The sequence below is a fragment of the Podarcis pityusensis genome (genome assembly GCF_964106645.2).
Source record: "Podarcis pityusensis genome assembly, chromosome: 5".
In the NCBI taxonomy this organism is placed as follows: Eukaryota; Metazoa; Chordata; class Lepidosauria; order Squamata; family Lacertidae; genus Podarcis; species Podarcis pityusensis.
Genome location: NC_138032.1, coordinates 2355448 through 2378780, shown reverse-complemented (window position 1 = coordinate 2378780; position 23333 = coordinate 2355448). Strand labels below are relative to the sequence as shown.

The following is a 23333-nucleotide window of genomic DNA, read 5'->3' as shown; positions in this document are numbered from 1 at the left end:
ACCTGCGGCTAATCCCAGGTTAAAGAAGACTTGCATGGGCGGCTGAGCCCTCCACATAAATTTCCAAATGGAGAAATGCAGGAGGGATGTGTGGGCGGTTGCAGTAGCCACAGTGGGCATCAGATAAATGTCATGGCATGAAACGGAGATCATTCAATAATGGACTCTTGGTGCCTTAATGTAAACAGGAAATGAGTGGCATATGCCCCCCTCTCCCCGCAGCGTGAAATATAAGCTCCACAACCATCGATTTGAAACCACACATGCTCAGGTCAAAAACAATATTTCCTCCTCCCCAAATTATCTCCCCATCTGCACACTCGTAAGGATGTCAGTAATCGGATCGCCCTGTGGAAAACAGAGCGAGAAAGGGAGTGTGAAGTGGCTTGTTCAAAGGGACGCTCCGTCGCCTCCGAGTGCTTTAATCCAGCTTTGGGGAGCGTTGGGAAGTTGTCCCTTTTTCAAACCGCCGCCCCCCCTCGTGGGCGCAAGGAAAAGGAGAGAAAAGAGGTTTTATTTCTCTTCAACGAGACGGGGTGGATTTCTCGCCCAAGTGGTTTCAGGAAAACATCCGATTTGGCAAGAATGGAACCGTTCACGCTTCAAGAGATGAAGGAGCTGCTAGGAATCCCACAAACTCCGAGGGCAAGGAGGGAGGGAGATTGCGGGCTCTGAGATCATCTTGGGAGAGCAAGGGGTGAAACCGCACGCGGGTCGGACTTCTCAGGTCGCCCCTCCAGCCCTGAACCTTTTATTTGAAGGACTCCAGGTGCAATCATTTTCAGCAATCCCAAATACTTGCAGCAGAAAACGCAGGCAGAGATGTACCTCCGGTGGAAAGGGACCAGCACGTGAGGCACGAACACACAAAACACCGCCTTTTAGATTTTACAGCAGCAAAATGTGGTCACAATAGGGCAGCCCGCCAGAAAGCATGCAAGCAAATGTGTTCAGTCTACCAAGGCAGCAGAGACCTTGGAGACAGAGCAGAAGCAAACAGATGCAGGAACTTGAAGTTTAAGCCCAGCCTAGACATTTTGGCTTCATAAGCTGCTACTAGCTAGGCTTGTCCTTTAATAGTCCATTCTGGCTAGATTTTATTGCCCCTTTTAAAAAATCGGGTTTAGTCCAGGTTTCCAGCTGGGATTTGCTGCAGCCACTTAGAGCTTCACTGCAGGAAAGCGGGTGGTGAAGGTGGGGAGAATAAATTATTAGTATTTCTGTTTAATGCATTTTTATCCCATGTTTGCGTGGCAAGGTCCCAAACCTTCCCGGGAAATGAAATAAATACACATGAAACAATATATTTGGTTAAAGGGCCAAAAAGGTCACAACTTTATTTGTTATAGAATGTGAGTGGTATTGGCTTAGGCATTGGAAACCACACAACTATGTCTTACTTCTGCCCGTCTTGGAAGGGCTAACCACCAGTAGGGGGAGCTCTGCTGATGCACATCAACTAGGGACTCCCCCAGGGTCACTGCTAGGGGTCGTGCCATGGCCCTAGCCCCCCGTATGGGGCTTCGGACGAAGACCACGCCCCCCCGGATTTCTTTAACGGAATACCCTTGAATTCAGAGGGGTAGGTGATGGCCACTACCTCCCCTCCCCTTCACCTAATACTCCATTGCCTAACCGCCAAACTTTACAAAGTTGTGACGATTTGCTACGAGGTAGGGGAAGAAACCAAATGGCTGGTGCGAATTTTCCAAGTAGAAAAATTCCTACCAGGCCCCTTGGACAACCAAGGCGACCAACTGAGGTCCATAGCGAGGTCAGGAGATAAAAAGCCTAACCTAAGGGAGGGAGGGAGGAAGAACTAGCCAAGCAGGGAGAAAAACAGGCGTGAGTCCTTGGCCGTGGGCAGTTTAAATAGCCTGCACCATGCGACCAGACCGTCCGAATTGGACGGCCTAAGGGTGATGTGGCCGAGGACCATTCAATGGAGCAGGGGAGGGCTTGCTCCCAGCCCACAACGACATCTCCCCAGGAACCGGACATGGCTTTCTCTCAAGTTGGGATTCATAGAATCATAGAATCATAGAGTTGGAAGAGACCACAAGGGCCATCGAGTCCAACCCCCTGCCAAGCAGGAAACACCATCAGAGCACTCCTGACATATGGTTGTCAAGCCTCTGCTTAAAGACCTCCAAAGAACGAGACTCCACCACACTCCTTGGCAGCAAATTCCACTGTCGAACAGCTCTTACTGTCAGGAAGTTCTTCCTAATGTTTAGGTGGAATCTTCTTTCTTGTAGTTTGGATCCATTGCTCCGTGTCCGCTTCTCTGGAGCAGCAGAAAACAACCTTTCTCCCTCCTCTATGTGACATCCTTTTATATATTTGAACATGGCTATCATATCACCCCTTAACCTCCTCTTCTCCAGGCTAAACATGCCCAGCTCTCTTAGCCGTTCCTCATAAGGCATCGTTTCCAGGCCTTTGACCATTTTGGTTGCCCTCCTCTGGACACGTTCCAGTTTGTCGGTGTCCTTCTTGAACTGTGGTGCCCAGAACTGGACACAGTACTCCAGGTGAGGTCTGACCAGAGCAGAATACAGTGGCACTATTACTTCCCTTGATCTAGATGCTATACTCCTATTGATGCAGCCCAGAATTGCATTGGCTTTTTTAGCTGCCGCGTCACACTGTTGGCTCATGTCAAGTTTGTGGTCAACCAAGACTCCTAGATCCTTTTCACATGTACTGCTCTCAAGCCAGGTGTCACCCATCTTGTATTTGTGCCTCTCATTTTTTTTGCCCAAGTGCAATACTTTACATTTCTCCCTGTTAAAATTCATCTTGTTTGTTTTGGCCCAGTTCTCTAATCTGTCAAGGTTGTTTTGAAGTGTGATCCTGTCCTCTGGGGTGTTAGCCATCCCTCCCAGTTTGGTGTCATTTGCAAATTTGATCAGGGCAACTTGATTCAAGGCAACACATAAAATTTTTGAAACATTATACAGTGGTACCTCGGGTTAAGTACTTAATTCGTTCCGGAGGTCCGTTCTTAACCTGAAACTGTTATTAACCTGAAGCACCACTTTAGCTAATGGGGCCTCCTGCTGCCGCCGCGCCGCCGGAGCTTACAATTTCTGTTCTCATCCTGAAGCAAAGTTCTTAACCTGAAGCACTATTTCTGGGTTAGCGGAGTCTGTAACCTGAAGCATATGTAACTTGAAGCGTATATAACCTGAGGTACCACTGTACAAGGAGTAATAAGAAGAAACAAGTTAAAATATAATAGAACACATTCGGAACCAGCAATTAAATTCCAATTTGTCAGCCCAGCAATCAACATCTTCTGCACTTTAGTCTCCAAAGGCCTGTCTGGGCAGGAAGGTCTCAGCCTGCTGGTGGAAGGATAACGAAGGAGGGAGCCAGTCCACTCTCTTGGGAGGGAAGCCCTCAATCTAGGAGCAGCCCAGGAAAGGCCCTGTCTCGAGATGAGCAGGCGCTGAGGCAGCCATCCACCCAGGATGGGATTTGGTTTGGGGCTTTTCGGTGTGGCGGGGTAGCATGACCCGGATTCCAAAGTGCCCTCTCCTTTCCCAAGAAGGCGTCTGCATCACTTCCTGGTGGGCGGCACGGCTAAGGAAAACCCCAAGCCGATTTCCATTCAGGATGGTGCCTGGAGACACCTGTCTCCAAAGATTTGCATTTGCAGATGACGAATCAGTGACTTTTCTGTGATGTCAGCGTATTTGAGAAGGGTGAGCTGCTCTTGCACTTGAGGGATATTGGCCAACTACATCACACACTCCTAATGCCTGCAATCGGTTCTTCCGGCTCATCTTGTTGGGATAAGCAACTTTATTGCAGCGCTAGATTGGCATGGCAGGGAAGCCTGTGGCTGCAACTGGCTCAGCTGAGGGGGGGGTGTGTGGCATTGAATGTCCATGGCATTCCTGCTGCTCAGGGAAGAGACCTCTCCAAACATTCACACTCCAGCTTCTGTGGCGGAAGGAAACGTAGCTGAAATGAAAACGTATTTTGGGCCTGATTAAGACCTGGAGGGAGTGATAAAGGTTGAGATGAAGGGGACAGATTCCCACCTGCTTCTTGATGTTCAGGGGCCCCAAAGCAGAGGGATGGGCAAATCTGCCAAATTTGGTTTCTCATTATTTTCAGCCTTAATTTCAGTTCTCCTTATTTCCACAGCAGCTTATTTCCTTCCTTCCTTCCTTCCTTCCTTCCTTCCTTCCTTCCTTCCTTCCTTGTCCTCATGATCATTTATTAGCATTTTTGTCCAGATTTCTCCTAATGTACAGATTTGTGAATACAATTTTGCCTAATATATACATTTTTTGCAAAGCAATTTTGGTGCATGCTTCACTCTGGCATGTACATTTTGCACAAATTACTTTATTGGAGAACGGCATTGAGGGTTTCAGAGAAGTGCAGATTCCATGGAGGGCTGTGTTTGGGTTCCTGCACTGTTTCAGAAAGTGCAAATTGAGTAGCTCCTCCTTTAAGTGGGAACCTGAATCGAATTTCTCACCCCACCCCAGCTGAGCATGACATCTGGCCTGGAAGTGAGCTGGCAATTGTCACTATCCATTAATTGCTTAGTTCCAGAAATACAATTCTTTGCACTGAGGAGCTTGCAATCTCCACATCGAACTCTGAAGCGATGTGTGTGAACCTGCGTGAAGAGGCAACAGGGGGTTAATCATGAGCAACATGGCTTTGTTTCCCCCAAACACCCACCAGCTACTTCTTCCCGAGTTGTGTCTCTCGCTCAGGGCCGTCTTACCCATAGAGGCTAGTGGCATGGGGCGCCAGGGCGCAAAGTTCTGGAGGGCGCCAGGGAAGAGGTGGAGGCTGGACGCGGCACCTCCTGGCATCAGCTCACCACCCTTGCCTGCCTCCGCCATGCCATGCTGAAGCAGCGACACGCCCGGAGCCTCCATCTGCCGTGGCCAACATGGCACGGAGCGGCCAGCTGAGCCAGGAGGTGCCGTGCTTCACCTCCGTCTCTTCCCCGCCGGAGGAGCCACCCTTCAGCCGCTGCCCGCCTCCTCCAGCCCCACCGGCAGCGCCTCCCTCCCTAAAATACTATGGGAAACGGGGGGGGTGTGCTGGAGGGAGCTTTGCACCACGGCACTGGATATGCTTAAAACGGCCCTGCTCTCTCTGTTTACTCTCGAGATTTTGGCACCTCTCCACGGGGTCTGTCTGCCTGCCTGGCGTGTAACCCAACCTCCTTTGTGCTCCCCAAGTTCTGAGGATGCCTCGGCGTGTTAGAAGTCACTGCCATGGACCGCTTTTAATCCTCGATCTCTGAATGGGGGCAGAAAGAGCCAGCTTCTTTCGTGTGCACAAGATTCTGAAAGCTCCTGAGACTTTCAGAGCAGGAATTGATGGGTGGTGGGGGGGGGGAGGATTTTTCATGCACCCCATGAACCTGCAGCGTATTTCCAGTGTGGGACACAATGTTCTTTGGGGAGGTGGCAGAGGGGTGGTCGAAGGACAAGTGGAGATTCCTGGTTCCTCGGTATTCTCAGCAGTGAGATGGCTGGGATTCAGTTTCAAATGTTATTTGCTGCGGACGGCCAAGTGTCACTTGGTTTCCTAGGCAGGCTGTTGTTTTCCTTCGGTTGCAAAGGGAGCGACCCACAGAATGCACACAGTGGCTGGCCGGCTTTGGCCATTCCTGTCGGGGTATTTTTAATATGTGGGCATCCTTAGCACCCAACCACACTTGAGAAACGGAGATGGGGTAGAAATTTGGTTTGGTTTGGCACTTGTAGGCAAGTAGACCTAATTTTGCAGGGTGTGTGAACCAAAGCACAGAGATCCTTCAAGATTCACACTTCTCTGAATTTTGCAATGCAGGTCGCCAGCCAAGTATTGCGTACAAGAATGCATATGGTAGGGTGAAGCGTGCATAGAAAGGTATATATTAGAGAGGGTAACATCCAAAAATGTGTTATATTTGAGATTTGCAAAATAAATAAATACATATGTCCATATTGGACAAAACAGCACGTAAATGTGCACATTAGGAGAAAATTGCACTAAAATGTTGCTGAATTTTCATGTGGACTTTAAAAAAAAGAAAGATTTGCAAAATGATGTGGAAATTTGGAGAACCGAAGAGTGGAAAAACTGGAATCTCAAGCAAAACTTTCCCCGTGCCTACTTCTCCTGTCCTGGATTAGTTCTCAAAAAATTCCGGGGCAGTTCTGTATCCTTGCGTAGAAGGAGTGCGGGAGATTTGCATTTGTATGTATTTGTGGCTTCCTGCTTCCTGTGGGAGGCAGTTCCACAGTTTGCACTGTGCAGAGAAAGCCTCCTCTTTCTATCTGCAAGGTTATGATGGCCCAACATAAATTATTACTAGACCAGGCTACAAATATATTGTCCTGTTCAGCAGCTCCCCCAAAAATGTGGCCAGCCTGACCGGATTCTTCTCCTGCCCTTCTTGCAGATCTCTGCCTTCACTGCCATGCTGGTTCAAGCAGTCCAGAATGCCGAAAGAACGGATCCCACAGCTGGCCGAACTGCCGGGGTGGAGGTGGCCCATGAGCCCCTCCTCATAGAGACCTACACGGGGCTGATGTCTTTCCTCGGAAACCGAAACAAACTGGGTTATTCCCTCGCTCGGGGGAGTTTTGGCTTCTGAACGTCCGGCGAATTGGGGGTTTTCCTTTTGTGGTGAATGTGTTGTGTTTATTCCCCTTGAAATGTTGCTAAAGAGGGTGGGGGTTCTTAATGAAAGGGCTGTGAGGTGCAACACCCCCACCCGGCCTTATAATGTAGGAAACTGTGTGCTGAGTCCAACCATTTAGCTCAACGTGGGCATCATCTCAGGCTGGAAGCCGCTCTCCAAAGTTGCAGACTTTTCCCAGGATTACCCTGGGGATACTGGGGATTGGACCAGAGAGCTTCTGCATGCAAAGGAGCTGCTCTGAGCTACCGTCCTGGAATGGCAAAACCTCCTTTTGCAGGGTTCAGGGCCACACAGGATTTAACCACAGGGTCTGGAAAGATCTCCCCTGTTGAAAGGAGCCGCAGTTCTCTAGAAGCCTGACAGCTGCCTGCAAGCCAATGGCCCATCTAGTCCAGCATCCTGTTCTCACAGGCGCCAGTCAGAGGCCTGGGGAAAACCCACAAGCAGGAGCTGAGCACAAGAGCAACGCTCTCCCCTCCTGTGGTTTCCAGCAACAGGCGTTCAGAAGCATCGCTGCCTCCAGCTATTGGGGCAAAGTATAGTCTGTGGCTAAGAGCTCCACTAGAGTTCATAGAATTGCAGAATTGCAAGGGTTCTTCTAGGTCAGCCAGCTTCAGTGCAGGAATGTGGTATCTGAGGAACATCTGAACATGTTCCTCCTTGGTTTTTTTCCATTGCAAGCTTCTCTCCTGATAACTCAGGTGTTTCAACACCTGAGCTGGATGCTTTAGCTGAGATTCCTGCATAGATGGCACTTGGGGTCCTTTCCAGTCTATAATTCTATGAGCATTAAGAGAATCCTCCAGAAAAACAATCTCTCAAAGGACCTGTTGATGGCATTTTACCATTGTACTGTTGAGAGTCTGTGTGTGTGGTTTGGGAGCTGCACGGCCAGGGAAAAAACAATGCTGTCCAGGGTTGTAAAGACTGCAGAGAGAATAATTGGGTGCACTCTTTCCATCTTGGATCAAATCTATGCTGCCAGGTGCCATAAGAAAGCTGCAGAGATAGCACAGGATAGTGCGCACCCCGGAAATCATCTCTTTCAGTTTCTGCCTTCTGGAAGAAGGTACAGGGTTATAAAGACTAGGACTAGCTGCCTGAGAAACAGTTTCTATTCAAATGCTATTTTGGTTTTAAATGCAGTGTAAGGTAGTCTCTGTGGGAATATATTGTATTTAATTATGGGGTATCAGAGTTTTTAGGGGGCTAACCAGGCTGGGATAGCTGGGATAGCAGCCTTGTTGGTTTCTGAATGTCTGATGTAGATTTTCAATTTCGTTGTTCTGTATGGGACAATGACAATAAAGATTATCGTATCGTATTAAGCTCATTGTATCTAAAATGCAGTGACAAGAATAAAGAAAATCTGTGGCACATTTCGGTGAATCTGGCCCTGTTGCCAAAGCAAAACCACCCTCGCCTAGTCCCAGGTTCCCACCTCTACAACCTAGGGATTAGGCAAGCCTACCCAGCAAAGCTGTTGTACGAGGCAACGTGGAGTCCTCAGAACACTCTGCGGCTGCAGTCCTAAGCCACTGAATTCCATGGGGCACGATGCGAATTGTGTAGGACTGTGCCCTAGGCTGCAATATAATTGCTATTATTTCAGTGAGAGTGGCTGAACAACTGTTGTTGTAAACCATAGAAGGAAAGAGTTGTGCTCTTGTGCTCAAGTCCTTGTTTGTGGGTTTCCCATAATGGGCATCTTGTCAGAGAAGTTCTACTCAGTATTGATCCAGAGTAGATCCCAATGTATAGTTAGCAGCGTAACAACTTGAACATGTTGCAGAATTCCCAACAAATAGACCAGAGGCCATTGTATTTCATCCAGCTGAGCTTTACTGCTTTGTTGTTTAGTCGTGTCTGACTCTTCGTGACCCCCTGGACCAGAGCACGCCAGGCACTTCTGTCTTCCACTGCCTCCTGCAGTTTGGTCAAACTCATGCTGGTAGCTTCCAGAACACTGTCCAACCATCTTGTCCCCTGTCGTCCCCTTCTCCTTGTGCCCTCCATCTTTCCCAACATCAGGGTCTTTTCCAGGGAGTCTTCTCTTCTCATGAGGGGGCCAAAGTCTTGGAGCCTCAGCTTCAGGATCTGTCCTTCCAGTGAGCACTCAGGGCTGATCTCCTTCAGAATGGAGAGGTTTGACCTTCTTGCAGTCCATGGGACTCTCCAGAGTCTCCTCCTGCACCAGAATTCAAAAGCATCCATTCTTTGGCGATCAGCCTTCTTTATGGTCCAGCTCTCACTTCCATCCATCACTACTGGGAAAACCATAGCTTTTACTATACGGACCTTTGTCGGCACCTTTGTTGGCTTTACTGCTACTGAAGACAAATGAACATAATGGTCACAAATCCATTGCATTCAGGATTGGCCCTGTCCATAAGAAATCCAGTTGCAGCAGACCTAACTTAATCTTACAATAACTTATAAAAGGACTAAACCTTAACACTAAGCATACTATGTACAGGACACCACACCAGAAATAAAAGAGACAGAAAGAGAAAGAGAGACCCAGACTCCTTCTGGCCTCACTATTATAGCCAGCATGACCTTGATAGAAAGAGAGAAGAGAACCAATTTAAGCCAACTGTACTCATCTTCTCTGAAGGAATAACCCAAACAACATGAACCTTCTGCTTGTTTCTTTCACGCAGAGGAGCTTCCAGAACCCTCTTGAATTAAGTAGAATAGGAAAGACCTCTACACATCAGGGCAATACTTTCGGCACTAGGAAATGCAAACTGGCACATCGGGTCGGCCACTGTGAGAACAGGATGCTGGACTAGGGGATAAGAGAGGTCATCTGGAAGACAGGTTACATCCACCTGTCCAGGTGTTGGAATTGGCTTTGCAGTTGGGTCAGAGAAGGCTAAAGGCGCCTGGGGAATTGGGGCTGTGTACAGGATGGATGGGGTCCCCAACAATGTGCCATCTGGTGCCCACCCTACGAATGAGACACACACACACACTTCCCATAGCAAATGACAGGTCATGATAGCCTAATCTAGGTGACCCTGGTGCCTCAATCTGTACCCCAACCATGGACCAGAAGAACAACTGTTTAGAGATTGCTGCTTGAGTTTGATTTTCCTTGTCCCTCTTTGTCTCTTTTCCTTTGTGTACCATGTTTTTCTTTTTTCTATTGTACGTCCGTGGGAAGAGACTGCCTTGTTTTGATAGTATGTAAGCTGCTCTGGGAGCCTTTATTTGCTGAGGAGCAGCGCAAAAATGGTCCCAATAAAGACATAAATATTCTGTGTTACCATATTAAGAGTCGGTTGAATTATTTAGAATGTTGGGTCAGGGAAAGCAACCATGTCTTTGTTTGAGGGAAGGGCAAAGCGAGGGAACAGTAAAAGGAATTATTAGGTGTTTAAATAAAATGTGAAAACCTTGACAAAACTATCAATGAAATGGGGGAGGGGAGTTAAGTAATCAATTCACAGATGGGTGGAAACTACATTCAGTTCACATTTAAAGTTAAATCTTCCTAATTGGTACTTTTGAAAACTATTTGAGAACTGAAACACAGCAATCCTTTGGAATCTGCACTGCTCCAAATATTGGGCTGTGGTTTTCCAGCCAAGTAATGCATACAAAAATGCACATATTAAGGTAAACTGTGCATAAAAATGCAAATGTTGGTGAAAAATAAATTTGAAGATACATAAGGAAAATATGGAGCGTATTTATATTAGGCAAAATTGCATACAAAATGTATCTATTAGCAGAAATCTGCATTACAATGCTGATGAATTTTCACAAATAACTTCTTTTTAAAGAATAATAATAATAATTGCAAACTGATGAGGTAGTGCTGAAAACTAAACTCAGATTGGAAAAATGAAAAACTGAAAGAAACCTAATGTGATTAAGTCAGCCATCCCTCATATCCATACAGGGCTTTGTCAAAAATAAAGATGGCAGCTACAAAAGGCCATAGAATCGTAGAATTGGAAGAGACCCCAAGACTCATCTAGTCCAACCCCATTCAGTGCAGAAATTGCAGCTAAGTAAGGGCTTTTTAAAAAGAGAGCCCAGGGCAGGTGCCACCCACTGGGGAGGGGGACAGGAACCCTGGCAGTGCCCACAGATACTGATGCCAACCCTGCAAGCTCAGCTCAGAGGTCTTGGCAGCTCAGAGGTCTGAGACAGACTAGGAGAAATGCAAGTGTCTGTTGCTGGCTTTTGGAGGACCGGTGCTATTTGGGGACTTGAGCTACTACTTTTCCGGCTGCTCAACCTTTGAGAACACAAGAAGAAGAAGAATTTATTATTTATACCCCGCTCATCTGGCTGGGCTTCCCCAGCCACTCTGGGCAGCTTCTAGCAAAATATTAAAATACAGTAATGCATCAAACATTAAAAGATTCCCTAAACAGGGCTGCCTTCAGATGTCTTCTAAAGTCTGGTACTTGTTTTTCTCTTTGACATCTGGTGGGAGGGCGTTCCACAGGGCGGGTGCCACCACCGAGAAGGCCCTCTGCCTGGTTCCCTACAACTTGGCTTCTCACAATGAGGGAACCGCCGGAAGGCCCTCGGAACTGGACCTCAGTGTCCAGGCAGAATGATGGGGGTGGAGACGCTCCTTCAGCAGGATCAGGCCCATGGTCCCTCTAGTCCAGCATCCTGTTCCCACAGTGGCCACCAGATCCCCCTCAAAAACAGGACCTGAATGAGTCAACTCTCCCCCTGCCTCTAATTTGCCAGAAAATACTTCTCTTAATTTCTTCCGAGTGTAGAGAGCATGAACCCAGCTGTTATGGCTAGTAGCCATGGAATAGCACTCTCCTCCATGAATTTGTCAAGCCGACATTTAAAGCTATCTGCTTTGGTAGTCATCACTGCCTCCTGTGGCAGGGAGTTCCATAGTTTAACAATGTGCCGCATGATGGAGTTCTTCCTGGTTTCTGTTCTGACTCTCCCACCATTCAGCCTTCATTGGAGGTTTTAGTATTAGGAGGGATAGAAAAAGCCCCTTCTGAGCTCAAGAGGAGGGGGGGTTGCGGGCCACCCTCTCCCACACACGTGGGGGCTGGTTTTAGCCCCCGCGAGAAGAGGGAATCCCTGGGTGTGTCTGCGACCCGGCCCGCCAATTGGCGGGCCGGGGAGGCATGGCCTAGCCCATTTAAGGCCGGCACGCCCGGGGACCGCCCTCTTTGCCCCGTTCCAGCTGGCCGGTTTTCCCATCCCACCCACCCTTTAGGCTTAGCTAGCTTTGACCTTGCTATGGACTCCGGTTGGTCACCGCAAGGGGCCTGGTAGGAATTTTTCCAACTTGGCGCACTTCCAGCCTTTTGGTTTTTTCGCCTACCTCGTAGCAAACGTCACAACTTCTTCGGTATTGGCGGTTAGGTTTTGGCAGGGGTTAATTGTTATGCAAAGGAAGGGGGAAGGAAATGCCATCACCTTCCCCCAATGAAAAGGGTAGTCCGGTAGAGGACTCCGGGGGGGCGTTGCCCTGTCCGAAACCTAGGGAGGTGAGGGCCTCCGGCACGCCCCCGAGCGGTGACACCCATGGGATCCTAGTTGGCGTACATCAACAGGACTCCCACGGCTTGTGGATAACCCTTCCCGGTCCCCATGCCGCGTAGTCGATAGGAACCAATGCCTAAGGCCAATACCTTCCAATTCCTGTAATCAATAAGGTTGTGGCCTTTTTATGCCCATTAACCTTAAATAATGTGTCCAGTGTCTTCATTTCACTTGGGGGGGAGAGGTCTCGCCACGCAACAAACATTTGTCTACCAACTTTATCCAGGATTTAACAGCGTCCCAGAGTTTAACTGCTGCATTTGCAAAAAGTGGGGTCGTACCCAGGTGCCAAACATGCGCAGCTTTCTATTGTACACTTCTTACAAGGAAGCTTCCTAGCAGTTGGGGGAAAGCAGGAAAGACTTACTTGATGCAACCGTGTGCAGATACCTGCATATTTTAAGAGGCCTGTTGCAATCGCGCAATTTTTATGCGAATGCACGAAAAGGCACACCCTCTGCCCCGCTCCCTTGCCTGCAACTTAGCTCACTCCACGGGCAGCAATCCTGCAGGGAGATGAGGGCAAGCCCACACCACGTTCCTGCAAAGGACCACAATGTGCAGCAGGATGGAGCCATTCTGGGGCAGCCGCCTTAGCCCTGCAGCGCCAGGAAATGCGAGCGCAGGGGCCGGCACAGGATTCAAGCTGGCAAGGGTGGCGCAACATTGCTGCAATTGGGGTCCGCCCCTCTTCTCCGCACCTGCTGTGCCGCCTCCACGGCGAAGACCGCCGGCCCTTCCCTCGAGGAAAAAAGACAGGGCCACTCCCTTCCCTCTTCAGCTTACAGGAATTGCCTCTGCCTGAATCACCGTTGGCACGAGGTGGGCACTGTATCCTTGGTAATGGGGCCTGGGCGGTGCCAGCTGTTACAGCTGCAGGGTTCGGCCTGGCTCTGACAATATGTCAGGATGAGGCGAGGGCCTGAGACGCGCTTCCCCAAAGCATTTCTCCGTGAAACTGCATGTGGGTCCCTTTGTGGGCCTTTTTGCCAGGCACCCACAGGCTGGAGAGCAGAGGAATTCGAATAACTCTCTGTGTTTTGTTTTCCCTTCTCACCCACGCTGTACCCGTTCGACCCAACCTATTTAAGGCATTTCCCAAGCTGCCAGCAAGCTGGTACTTAGTTGCCTTGAGCCTCGTGGGTCACCAGGGCTGGATTTAGGTTTGCTGAGGCCCTAAGCTCTTGAAGGTAACGGGGCCCTTTATATGTCCAGCTGTCCTTTGTCAGCAACAAATTGTCACTGTTTTTGTGTGTGTTGAATATACGCTATGTGGTAATTTATGGACCTCATAGGTATCTAAAGCCATTTGCACATGTGGCCATGAGACCAGTCCATGCAGAATGTTGTTGTTGTTTAGTCCTTTAGTCGTGTCCGACTCTTCGTGACCCCAAGGACCAGAGCACGCCAGGCACTTCTGTCTTCCACTGCCTCTCACAGTTTGGTCAAACTCATGTTCGTAGCTTCAAGAACATGGTCCCTCCATCTCGTCCTCTGTCATCCCCTTCTCCTTGGGCCCTCCATCTTTCCCAACATCAGGGTCTTTTCCAGGGAGTCTTCCCTTCTCATGAGGTGGCCAAAGTCTTGGAGCCTCAGCTTCAGGATCTGTCCTTCCAGTGAGCACTCAGGGCTGATTTCCTTCAGAATGGATCGGTTTGATCTTCTTGCAGTCCATGGAACTCTCCAGAGTCTCCTCCAGCACCATAATTCAAAAGCATCCATTCTTCGGCGATCAGCCTTCTTTATGGTCCAGCTCTCATGCAGAATGCAGAATGTAGGCACCCTATATATAGAAAGGAGCAAACCAGTGATATTTGAGGGAGCAGGCTAGCAGGCGGGGCCCCTGACTTACATCCTAGGAGCCCACACAACACGAAACACTGTTGCTGTATGTAGGTTTCATTTTATTTCTTTTTTTATCTTATATTTGGAAATGTACAACCAGGTATTTTTCCTTTAATTTTTGGGGGGTCCCCAAGAGAGAGGGGCCCTAAGCTATAGTTGTTTAGCTTATACATAAATCCAGCACTGTGGGTCACAAATCGTGGCTCAGGTAAAGCCACTTCCGAATTTGGGAGGAGGTGGGGTTGCGGGCTTCACGCCCACCCCACATGTGCGAGACTAGGGGGAATCCCAGCCGTGTCATCCACCCAGCCAACCAATCGGGTGGCTGGGGAGGCGTGGCCCACACTATTTAGGGCCGGCGTGGCTGGGGGCTCGCCCTCTTTCACCGCGCCAGCTGATTCAGTTTCCCACCCTCCCTCCCTTTAGGTAGGCTCTTGACATTGCTATGGACTTCGGTTGGTTGCCGCAAGGGGCCTGGTAGGAATTTTCTCCAATTGGTATTGGCCCTCTTGGTTTTTTGCCTACCTCGTAGCAACTCATCACAACTCTTTGGCATTGGCGGTTAGGCATTGGTAAGGAAAGTTTAAGGGTATGAGGGGGGAGGGAGGGAATGCCATCACCTCCCCCCAAAGCAAAGGGTAGTCCGATAAAGGACTCCGGGGGGCGTTGCCCTGTCCGAAGCCTATGGAGGTGTGGGCCTAAGGCACGCCCCCTATCGGTGCTCCTAGTTGACGTGCCTCAGCAGGACTCCCCCTACTGGTGGTTAACCCTCGCCGGTCTTCACGCAATCAGGCTGAAGCCAGCTAGTCGATAGGACCAATGCCTAAGCCAATACCGCTCATTCCTGTAATCAATAAAGTTGTGGCCTAATTTGACCCATTAAACCTAATACTTGGTGTCCTGTGTCTTTATTTCTCCTGGGGGGAAGCGGGAACTCGCCACACAACCAGAGACCTCAGCGCACAATAATTTATTATTATTATTATTATTTTACAAACACATCTAGTCCTGCAGGAATGAGGAAGTTGGTCCTGCAAAATTCCATCTTCTGTGCAAAGGAATAGAATATGAGACCATAAGAAGAGCTGTTTGGATCACTCAATCTAGCATAGCTTGCAAATGTCCTGTTTTAATCAGGACATCCCGGAGCACAGAATCCAGTCCTGGGAGACCGGAAGACGCACCCTTTCTGATGTCCAGGTTTTGGGGACAAAAATGTTGGGAGGTACGATCTGGTCCAACATCCTGTTGTCCCAGTGGCCAAACCAGACGTCTGCGAAGAAACTATGAATTCCTATCATTCAGAATTTGCAATCGTCTGAATTTTCCGAAGCAATTCACCAACCAAATAAAAAGTCCATGTTGGGAAAAGATTGCATAAAAAACAAACATAAAGAAGAGCTTGTTGGATCAGGGCAATGGCCCGTCTAAGTCCCACATCCTGTTCTCACAGTGGCAAACTGGATGCCCCAAAGGGGAACTAGCAAGCAGGATTCGAACACAAGAGCGACTCTCCCCTCCTGCTGTTTCCAGCAACTGATATTCAGAAGCATTTCTGCCTTTGACTGCAGAGGCCGTGCAGAGCCATCCTGGCTAGGAGCCATCGATTGCCCTCTCCTCCTCCGTGAATTTTCCTCATCTTCTTTTAAGCCACCTAGGTGCCTCCTGCAGATGTGAGTTCCACAGTTTCCTGTCATCCAAGCTGGTGGTCGTCACCATCCCACTTTGAGCTTCCCAGTGGAAGAAAGGATAGGAAGGTAACGAAGGAACAAAGGATAACCCTCAGACTCAGTGCTTTAGTGCAAGGACTCCTGTTCAGTTCCTGCCAGAGCAAAAAATGTCTGAGGTGAATTTGGAGATCCGAGGAATGCTTGAGGAAGCAAGGAGGGTTTCCGTAAGGAAATTCCCTTAGGTATTTCCATACATCCTTCACTTGTTCCACCGAAAGAATTTTTTCTTTAATTAAAGAATTGTGGTGTAGTGGTTAGAGCATCGGACTAGGACCTGGGTTCGAATCTCGGCCATAATACTCACTGGGTGACCTTTGGCCAGTCACTGCCTCTCAGACTAACCTACCTCACAGGGTTGTTGTATGGCTTAAATGAGGTGTTGGGGGGCGGGAACCATGTACACCTCCTTGAGGAAAAGGTGGGATCGAAATTGATCAGTCAATATACAAGATGGGATACAAAATTGATAAATTGATTCCTGCATTGCCTGCGGTTGGACTAGATGACCCTTTGGAGGGGGGGGGTCACTTCCAGCTTATCAATTCTATGATTCCAGGAAAAGCAATAAATAAAAAGAAAGAAGAGAGAGAGATAAATTTGCAGGTCTCTGCTCACAGCCCAAACAACCAAGGAACTGAAAGGAGCACTTATCACTTTCCCTTCCATAAAGGTAAAGGTAAAGGGGCTCCTGACCATTAGGTCCTGTCGTGGCCAACTCTGGGGTTGCAGCGCTCATCTCGCTTTATTGGCCGAGGGAGCTGCTGTACAGCTTCTGGGTCATGTGGCCAGCATGACTAAGCCGCTTCTGGCGAACCAGGGCAGCGCACAGAAATGCCGTTTACCTTCCCGCCGCAGTGGTACCTATTTATCTACTTGCACTTTTATGTGCTTTCAAACTACTAGGTTGGCAGGAGCAGGGACGGAGCAACGGGAGCTCACCCCGTCGCGGGGATTCGAACCGCCGACCTTCTGATCGGCAAATCCTAGGCTCTGTGGTTTAACCCATAAGTGGTGTGATTTTCTTCCCTTCTCCCTCTCCCTCTTCCCTGCTTTTGCCTAGATTTCCTCACTCTGTTCTTCGTTTACCTTCCCCGTCCCTTTGGCCCAGTGACAAGGCTGGCAGTTAACAAGCTGCTCCAACTGTCTGGAAGCATCCGAGCGATGACAGGCTTCCAGAACGGGGAGGGACGGGAGGGAGAACATCTAAACACCTTTAACGTTTCCAGGCCCGCAATCCCGAGAATGTGGTGGGGCTCACAGCCAGTCCTTCGCGCCTCTCGCTAATTAAACCCCCAGCGTCTAAAGTTAGCTGCTCACATGCCCGTTCCGTGCGCCCGGGGGGCTTTTGCAAAGCTCACCTCAGAAGTATCTGCCCGGGGGGCTGTGATGAGTGAAGACTTCGCACCACACTTGCAAATGTGGATAGACAAAATGGAACCCTTGTGCATCTTATTGGGAGGGGGCACCAGGGACAGAGGCTGCTCTCCCCAAAGCACCAGGGGTGTCATTTTCGAAGGACCGTTGGCAGACTTCTGTGCGGATGGGTTTTGCAGCTCACTGGGGGTCTTTTGAATGGAGGTGCTTGAATCTTTTTTTTTTTTAAAAAAAGGGGGAGGGGCATCTCTAAGCCTATGCAGAAGCAGAGATGGGCGTTTGCATAACTCCTAACTGCAAGTGTGGGAGAATACACACACACACACACACACACACACACACACACACACACACACACAGTGGTACCTCAGCTTACATACGCTTCAGGTTACATACGCTTCAGGTTACAGACTCCGCCAACCCAGAAATAGTACCTCCGGTTAAGAACTCTGCTTCAGGATGAGAACAGAAATCGTGCTCCGGTGGCGCAGCAGCAGCAGGAGGCCCCTTTAGCTAAAGTGGTGCATCAGGTTAAGAACAGTTTCAGGTTAAGTACGGACCTCCAGAACGAATTAAGTGCTTAACCTGAGGTACCACTATATCTATCTATCTATCTATCTATCTATCTATCTATCTATCTATATTCTATTTAAACTTGCAGATAATGACAGTGGATGCTCAGGTTGCAAACATGATCCATGCGGGAGGGACGTTCGCAACCCGCAGCGCCACATCTGTGCATGTGTGGGTCGCGATCCAACACTTCTGTGCATGTGCAAAGCACGATTTTGCGCTTCTGCACATGCACGAACGCTGAAACCCGGAAGAAACCTGTTCTGGTACTTCCAGGTTCGGCACAGTGCACAACCTGAAAACACGCAACCTGAAGCGTCTGTAACCTGAGGTATGACTGAACAATAAAAACTTTGTAGCATTAGCCCTTTCACCAAATGCAGTCAGTTCTCAAAAGCCTGTTGTAATGAAACAATCTTCACCTGCCGGCAGAAGGACTCCATGGAAGGAGCCAGTCTGCTTTATCTAGGGAAGGAGTTCCAAAGTAGTCTGGGAGGAGCCACCACTGAGAAGGCCCTCTCCCACGTCCCCACCAAGCAGGCCTGTGAGAGTGCCAAGACCGAGAGAACAGTTTCCCCTAAAGATCTTCAAACCTAGGCAGGCTCTTATGCAGGAATGCGGTCTTTCAGATAGCCTGGGCTATTTATTTAAATGCACCTTTATTCTATAATATGCAATTGTGTGTTCACTATTTGGACGCAGAACTGCAATGCAAAATTTGGAGATGTGCAAATTTTGAAGCCTGGCTGTGTTTCGGTTCTTGTGTTGTTTTGGAATGTACAAATTCCCCCACCTTAGCATCGTATGGGTGGTTTGGGCAGAACTGGGGTCCAGATCCATGCAAGACTTTGTAGGTCAAGACCAGCACTTTGCCCTGAAGTTCAGGGAAGACTCTTCTGTGAAGCCCCCTTGGAAAAGAATACAAGGAAGAGCACAAAATGGGTAGATTTCACCCCACAGTGCACAATTCTTATGGGGGGGAAGCGTTCTGGCTTGTGCACTAGCCCTTCTCGTGGTAGGAAGAGCAGGGGGGCTGCTTCAAGGCGTGTGCTCCAGGGGCAACCATCTTTCTCAGCACAGCAGCAAACTCTCTTCGAAACTGGCACGCCATCTCTTTGTTTTGGGATTGCACAAACGTAATTACAGCCGCAGAGCTCTCTCCCAGAAAATCCTCTAATCCAGTCAAGGAAAATCTTGCGGCTCAAAAAGTCTTGAGGAAATGTTGATCACACGGATTATGTAAAGAGGCTGCAATTTTTAATATATTTTTCTCTTTCTTAAAACCTTTCTCTCCCTCGCTGCTCTTTATCCTTCCACCTCAAGCGACGCCTCGCATCTTCCTGGTGTTAGACTTTTATATTCTGTGTTTGCCAGAAGAGGAGAGCCCTCAGAGCATTATGTCAGATCGCCCAGCCCGTTTTTGATAACAAACCCTACCCTTTTATATATATAAAAAGATCCTTTGCAATTAACCTTTCATAGAAACCACACAGTTGGCAGGCGCCCGCGTTATACAACTTGGATGAGGTCCCCAGAGCCACAGTGGTTCATAATTTGCCTTTTTCATTTTGGAAAGAAGTCTGGAAGAGAGGGACCCACATGGGTCAAAAATGGCAACCACCACCACTGGCCTCCTTGTTCTAACTCAGCCTGTAAACAAGTCTGAGCATATGAAAGCGAAACAATTGCACATTCCTTGCTTCTCTGTTTCCATGTAACCCTCTTTCCTCTGTTGTCACCCCCCCCCCCCCGCTCTGGCCCATATCTCATTTGAGACTGTAAGCGCCTCAGGGCAGGGACCTGCTCTCTTAACCTACAAGAACCACACATTCTACAACGTGTTTGCTTCTGCCTCCACTGGGCACCCTTTCTTTTGCCCCAAACCCAGCGTTGAAGTTTAATCTGTAAGCCTCTCAGGGCAGAGGCCTGGCATCTTGGACTCCATAAAGTAGCACATAGTAAGTTGGCATCCATCTGTCTCGGCAGACAATGGAGGAGTGGAAGGCAATATATATTGAAAACAAAACCAGTGTCATCGTCTTCTTCTTTGGCGGTCACTCATAGCAGCGTAAAATGGTCTTCCATAAACACGGTTTTAACAATGAGTCCGTAAGTGACTGTGGAGGCTAATTCTGCATCCACACGTCCTTCCACAGTGGGGACATAGGTTTCCGGGCAGGAGTTGATCATGGTGAGGGTTTGCCACCAACAAAAGAAGATTAAAGACTGGCTGAAGGCAAATATAAAAAAATGTAGCATAAACACCAACAATTGAGAAACACTGGCCTGCGAACACTCCAGTTGGAGAACAGCCTTTTCCAAAGGTGTCATGGGCTTTGAAGACACTCAAACTCAGGACGCAAGGGAGAAACGTGCTAAGAGGAAGGTACACTTGGCAAACCCTCACGGTGATCAACTCCCACCCAGAAACCAATGTCCCCACTGTGGAAGGATGTGTGGATCCAGAACTGGCCTCCACAGTCACTTACCGACTCACTGTTAAAATCATAAAAAAAAATCATTCCAGTAGCACCTTAGTTTGTTATTAGTTGGTCTCTAAGGTGGTACCGGAAGGAATTTTATTTTATTTTATTTTATTTTATTATTTCGATTACGGCAGACCAACACGGCTACCTACCTGTTACAATCATGTTTATGGAAGACAATCTTACTCGGCTACGAGGGACCACAGAAGAAGAAGAAGAAGAAGAAGAAGAAGAAGAAGAAGAAGAAGAAGAAGAAGAAGAAGAAGAAGAAGAAGTGAGTGGGCATTATTGTCTTGGAAGATGTTAAATACACACACACACACACACACACACCCTGCTCTCACACACAAGCAAATCTCACTCCAGCCACCCAACCAATCACTCCCTAAGCCACCCTCTACCTCTCTCATCACCAAGCAAACGCAACAAGTAAATAGTAAGAAAACCCTACAAGTAACGCTGACACAAAACCCCACACATACACCAAGTAGAATAATAGAAACATAACCACCTGACCCCACCCCAACCACCATTCCCCTTCTTGCCCTCTCTTTTCTTCCTAACCTAACATTGCATGTAACATTAATGTCTCATAACAAATGCAACTAAATTGCAGAAATCATAACTTGAAGGAGGGGAGAGTTGCTTCTGTGTTCGAATCCTGCTTGCTGGTTTTCCTTAGGCGCCTGGTTGGCCACTGTGAGAACAGGATGCTGGACTACATGGGTCACTGGCCTGATCCAGCCAGCTCTTCTCCTGTTCCCCTGCTTTCTTTGACCTTTTTGTGGGGGTCCCCTTTAATAATAATAATAATAATAATAATAATAATAATAATAATTTATTATTTATACCACGCCCATCTGGCTGGGCTTCCCCAGCCACTCTGGGCGGCTTCCAAAAGAATATTAAAATACTGTGATACATCAAACATTAAAAGCTCCCCTAAACAGAGCTGCCTTCAGATGTCTTCTAAAAGTCTGGTAGTTGTTGTTCTCTTTGACATCTGGTGGGAGGGCGTTCCACAGGGAGGGCGCCACTACCAAGAAGGCCCTCTGCCTGGTTCCCTGTAACCTCACTTCTCGCAGTGAGGGAACCGCCAGAAGGCCCTCGGTGCTGGAACTCAGTGTCCGGATAGAACAATGGGGGTGGAGACGCTCCTTCAGATATACTGACAGAGGCCATTTAGGGCTTTAAAGGTCAGCACCAACACTTTGAATTGTGCTCGGAAACGTACTGGGAGCCAATGTAGGTCTTTGCCTTTCAACGGGAACAGGGGTGCATTTTGCTTTTCACCTTTATGGAAACATTGAGAACTTGCCATCTTTTGGCCAAAAGAACTCCAATGATTGCAAGGCCTCCGCAGCAAAGATATTTCCCCCTCTTGCAAGCTGAGGTTTTTTCAACTGGAATGGACTGGGGAGCGTTTTCCCTTCATCACTGGTTTCTCATATATAATAATAATATAATAATAATTTATTATTTATACCCTGCCCATCTGGCTGAGTTTCTCCAGCCACTCTGGGCGGCTCCCAATTGAGTGCTAAAAACAACACAGCATTAAATGTTAAAAACTTCCCTGAACATGGCTGCCATCAGATGTCTTTTAAAAATAGGATAGCTGCTTATTTCCTTCACATCTGGTGGGAGGGCATTCCACAGGGCAGGTGCCACCACCGAGAAGGCCCTCTGCCTGGTTCCCTGTAACTTGGCTTCTCACAGTGAGGGAACTGCCAGAAGGCCCTCGGCGCTGGACCTCAGTGTCCGGGCAGAATGATGAGGGTGGAGACGCTCCTTCAGGTATACTAGGCCAAGGCTGTTTAGGGCTTTCAAGGTCAACACCAACACTTTGAATTGTGCTCGGACACATACTGGGAGCCAATGTAGGTCTTTCAAGACTGATGTTATATGGTCTCGGCGGCCGCTCCTAGTCACCAGTCTAGCTGCCGGCATTCTGGAGTAACTGTAGTTTCCGAGTCACCTTCAAAGGTAGCCCCACGTAGAGTGCATTGCAGTAGTCCAAGCAGGAGAGAACCAGAGCATGCACCACTCTGGCGAGACAGTCTGCAGGCAGGGAGGGTCTCATCCTGCGTACCAGGTGGAGCTGGGAGACAGCTGCCCTGGACACAGAATTGACCTGCGCCTCCATGGACAGCTGTGAGTCCAGAATGACTCCCAGGCTGCGCACCTGGTCCTTCAGGGGCACAGTTGCCCCATTCAGGACCAGGGAGTCCCCCACACCTGCCCGCCTCCTGTCCCCCCAAAACAGTACTTCTTCTTCTGTCTTCATCCTTCGTCCATCCCCCCACAACTGAGCATTTACTCTTTCACTTCCTTTTCTCGCTTGCTTTGGGAAAAGAAGAAAAATTGGGGGAAAGGATCAAATCTAGAAGGGGAACTTCGCTGGCACTTGAGCTATACAGAGTCATCCAAGCCTGGTCTTTCAAATAAACATGCTGTGTTTGCTCAGTGATTTGAGACTTGGAACCACAAGGTAGAAGTCTAAAAAGTCCTCGGAGGGAAATAAAATTCTGGAATTCACATGGACTCACAACTTTTCCTTTCCTGACCTCCAGAAGCCTTGGCGCCACCCTGGCCAGGCGGGATTTGGCCCTGCCAAGGAGGAAAAACTCACCCAATTGCTGCTGCTGTTGCATTCTTGGCCTGCCCCCCCCATACTTTTCTTGAGAGGTCGCCGTGACCCAGCCACAAAATTATTTGAGGACCTGAATTCTCGGGAGAGAAGTGTGTATATAGTTGGTGTTTGTCTGTGTGATCAAGGCCAGATTCTCTCTTGTAAACTCCTCGAGCCAGTTCGTAAAATCTAAACGCTGACAGCCGTGCCTCTCTTCCCCGGATCCAAGTCATACAAGGAGAGATTTTTATCACTTCATCAGTTGCTCACCATCACTTTACAAGACACCTTCATCATTTTCCTCTTGCTGTGGCTGGCTCTATCTTCCTCTGGCTCGTCGGGAGGGAGAAAAAAACAAGGCTATGGATTGGGGGGGCTCTTTTGGTCAGGAAAAAAAAAGCACGTAAGCTGAAAGTCTCCAGAGCGGCTCTAGTAAAACAAGTTTTTTGTCAGTATGGTTTTATTTCCTATCGCTT

At 48.6% G+C, this 23333-nt stretch overlaps 1 protein-coding gene across 2 annotated transcripts in view; it reads left to right on the top strand.

Annotated features, from left to right (window-relative positions):
- The window catches only part of TPRG1 (tumor protein p63 regulated 1), a 45365-nt gene extending 37313 nt beyond the window's left edge, over positions 1 to 8052 (top strand). For both annotated transcript variants that reach the window (XM_081007539.1, XM_081007540.1), the window contains exon 6: positions 6431 to 8052. In XM_081007539.1, coding sequence (XP_080863665.1) covers positions 6431 to 6625 — 195 coding nt within the window. In that variant the 3' untranslated portion in view covers positions 6626 to 8052. The remainder of the gene's footprint in view (positions 1 to 6430) is intronic.
- The last annotated feature ends 15281 nt before the right edge of the window (positions 8053 to 23333 follow it).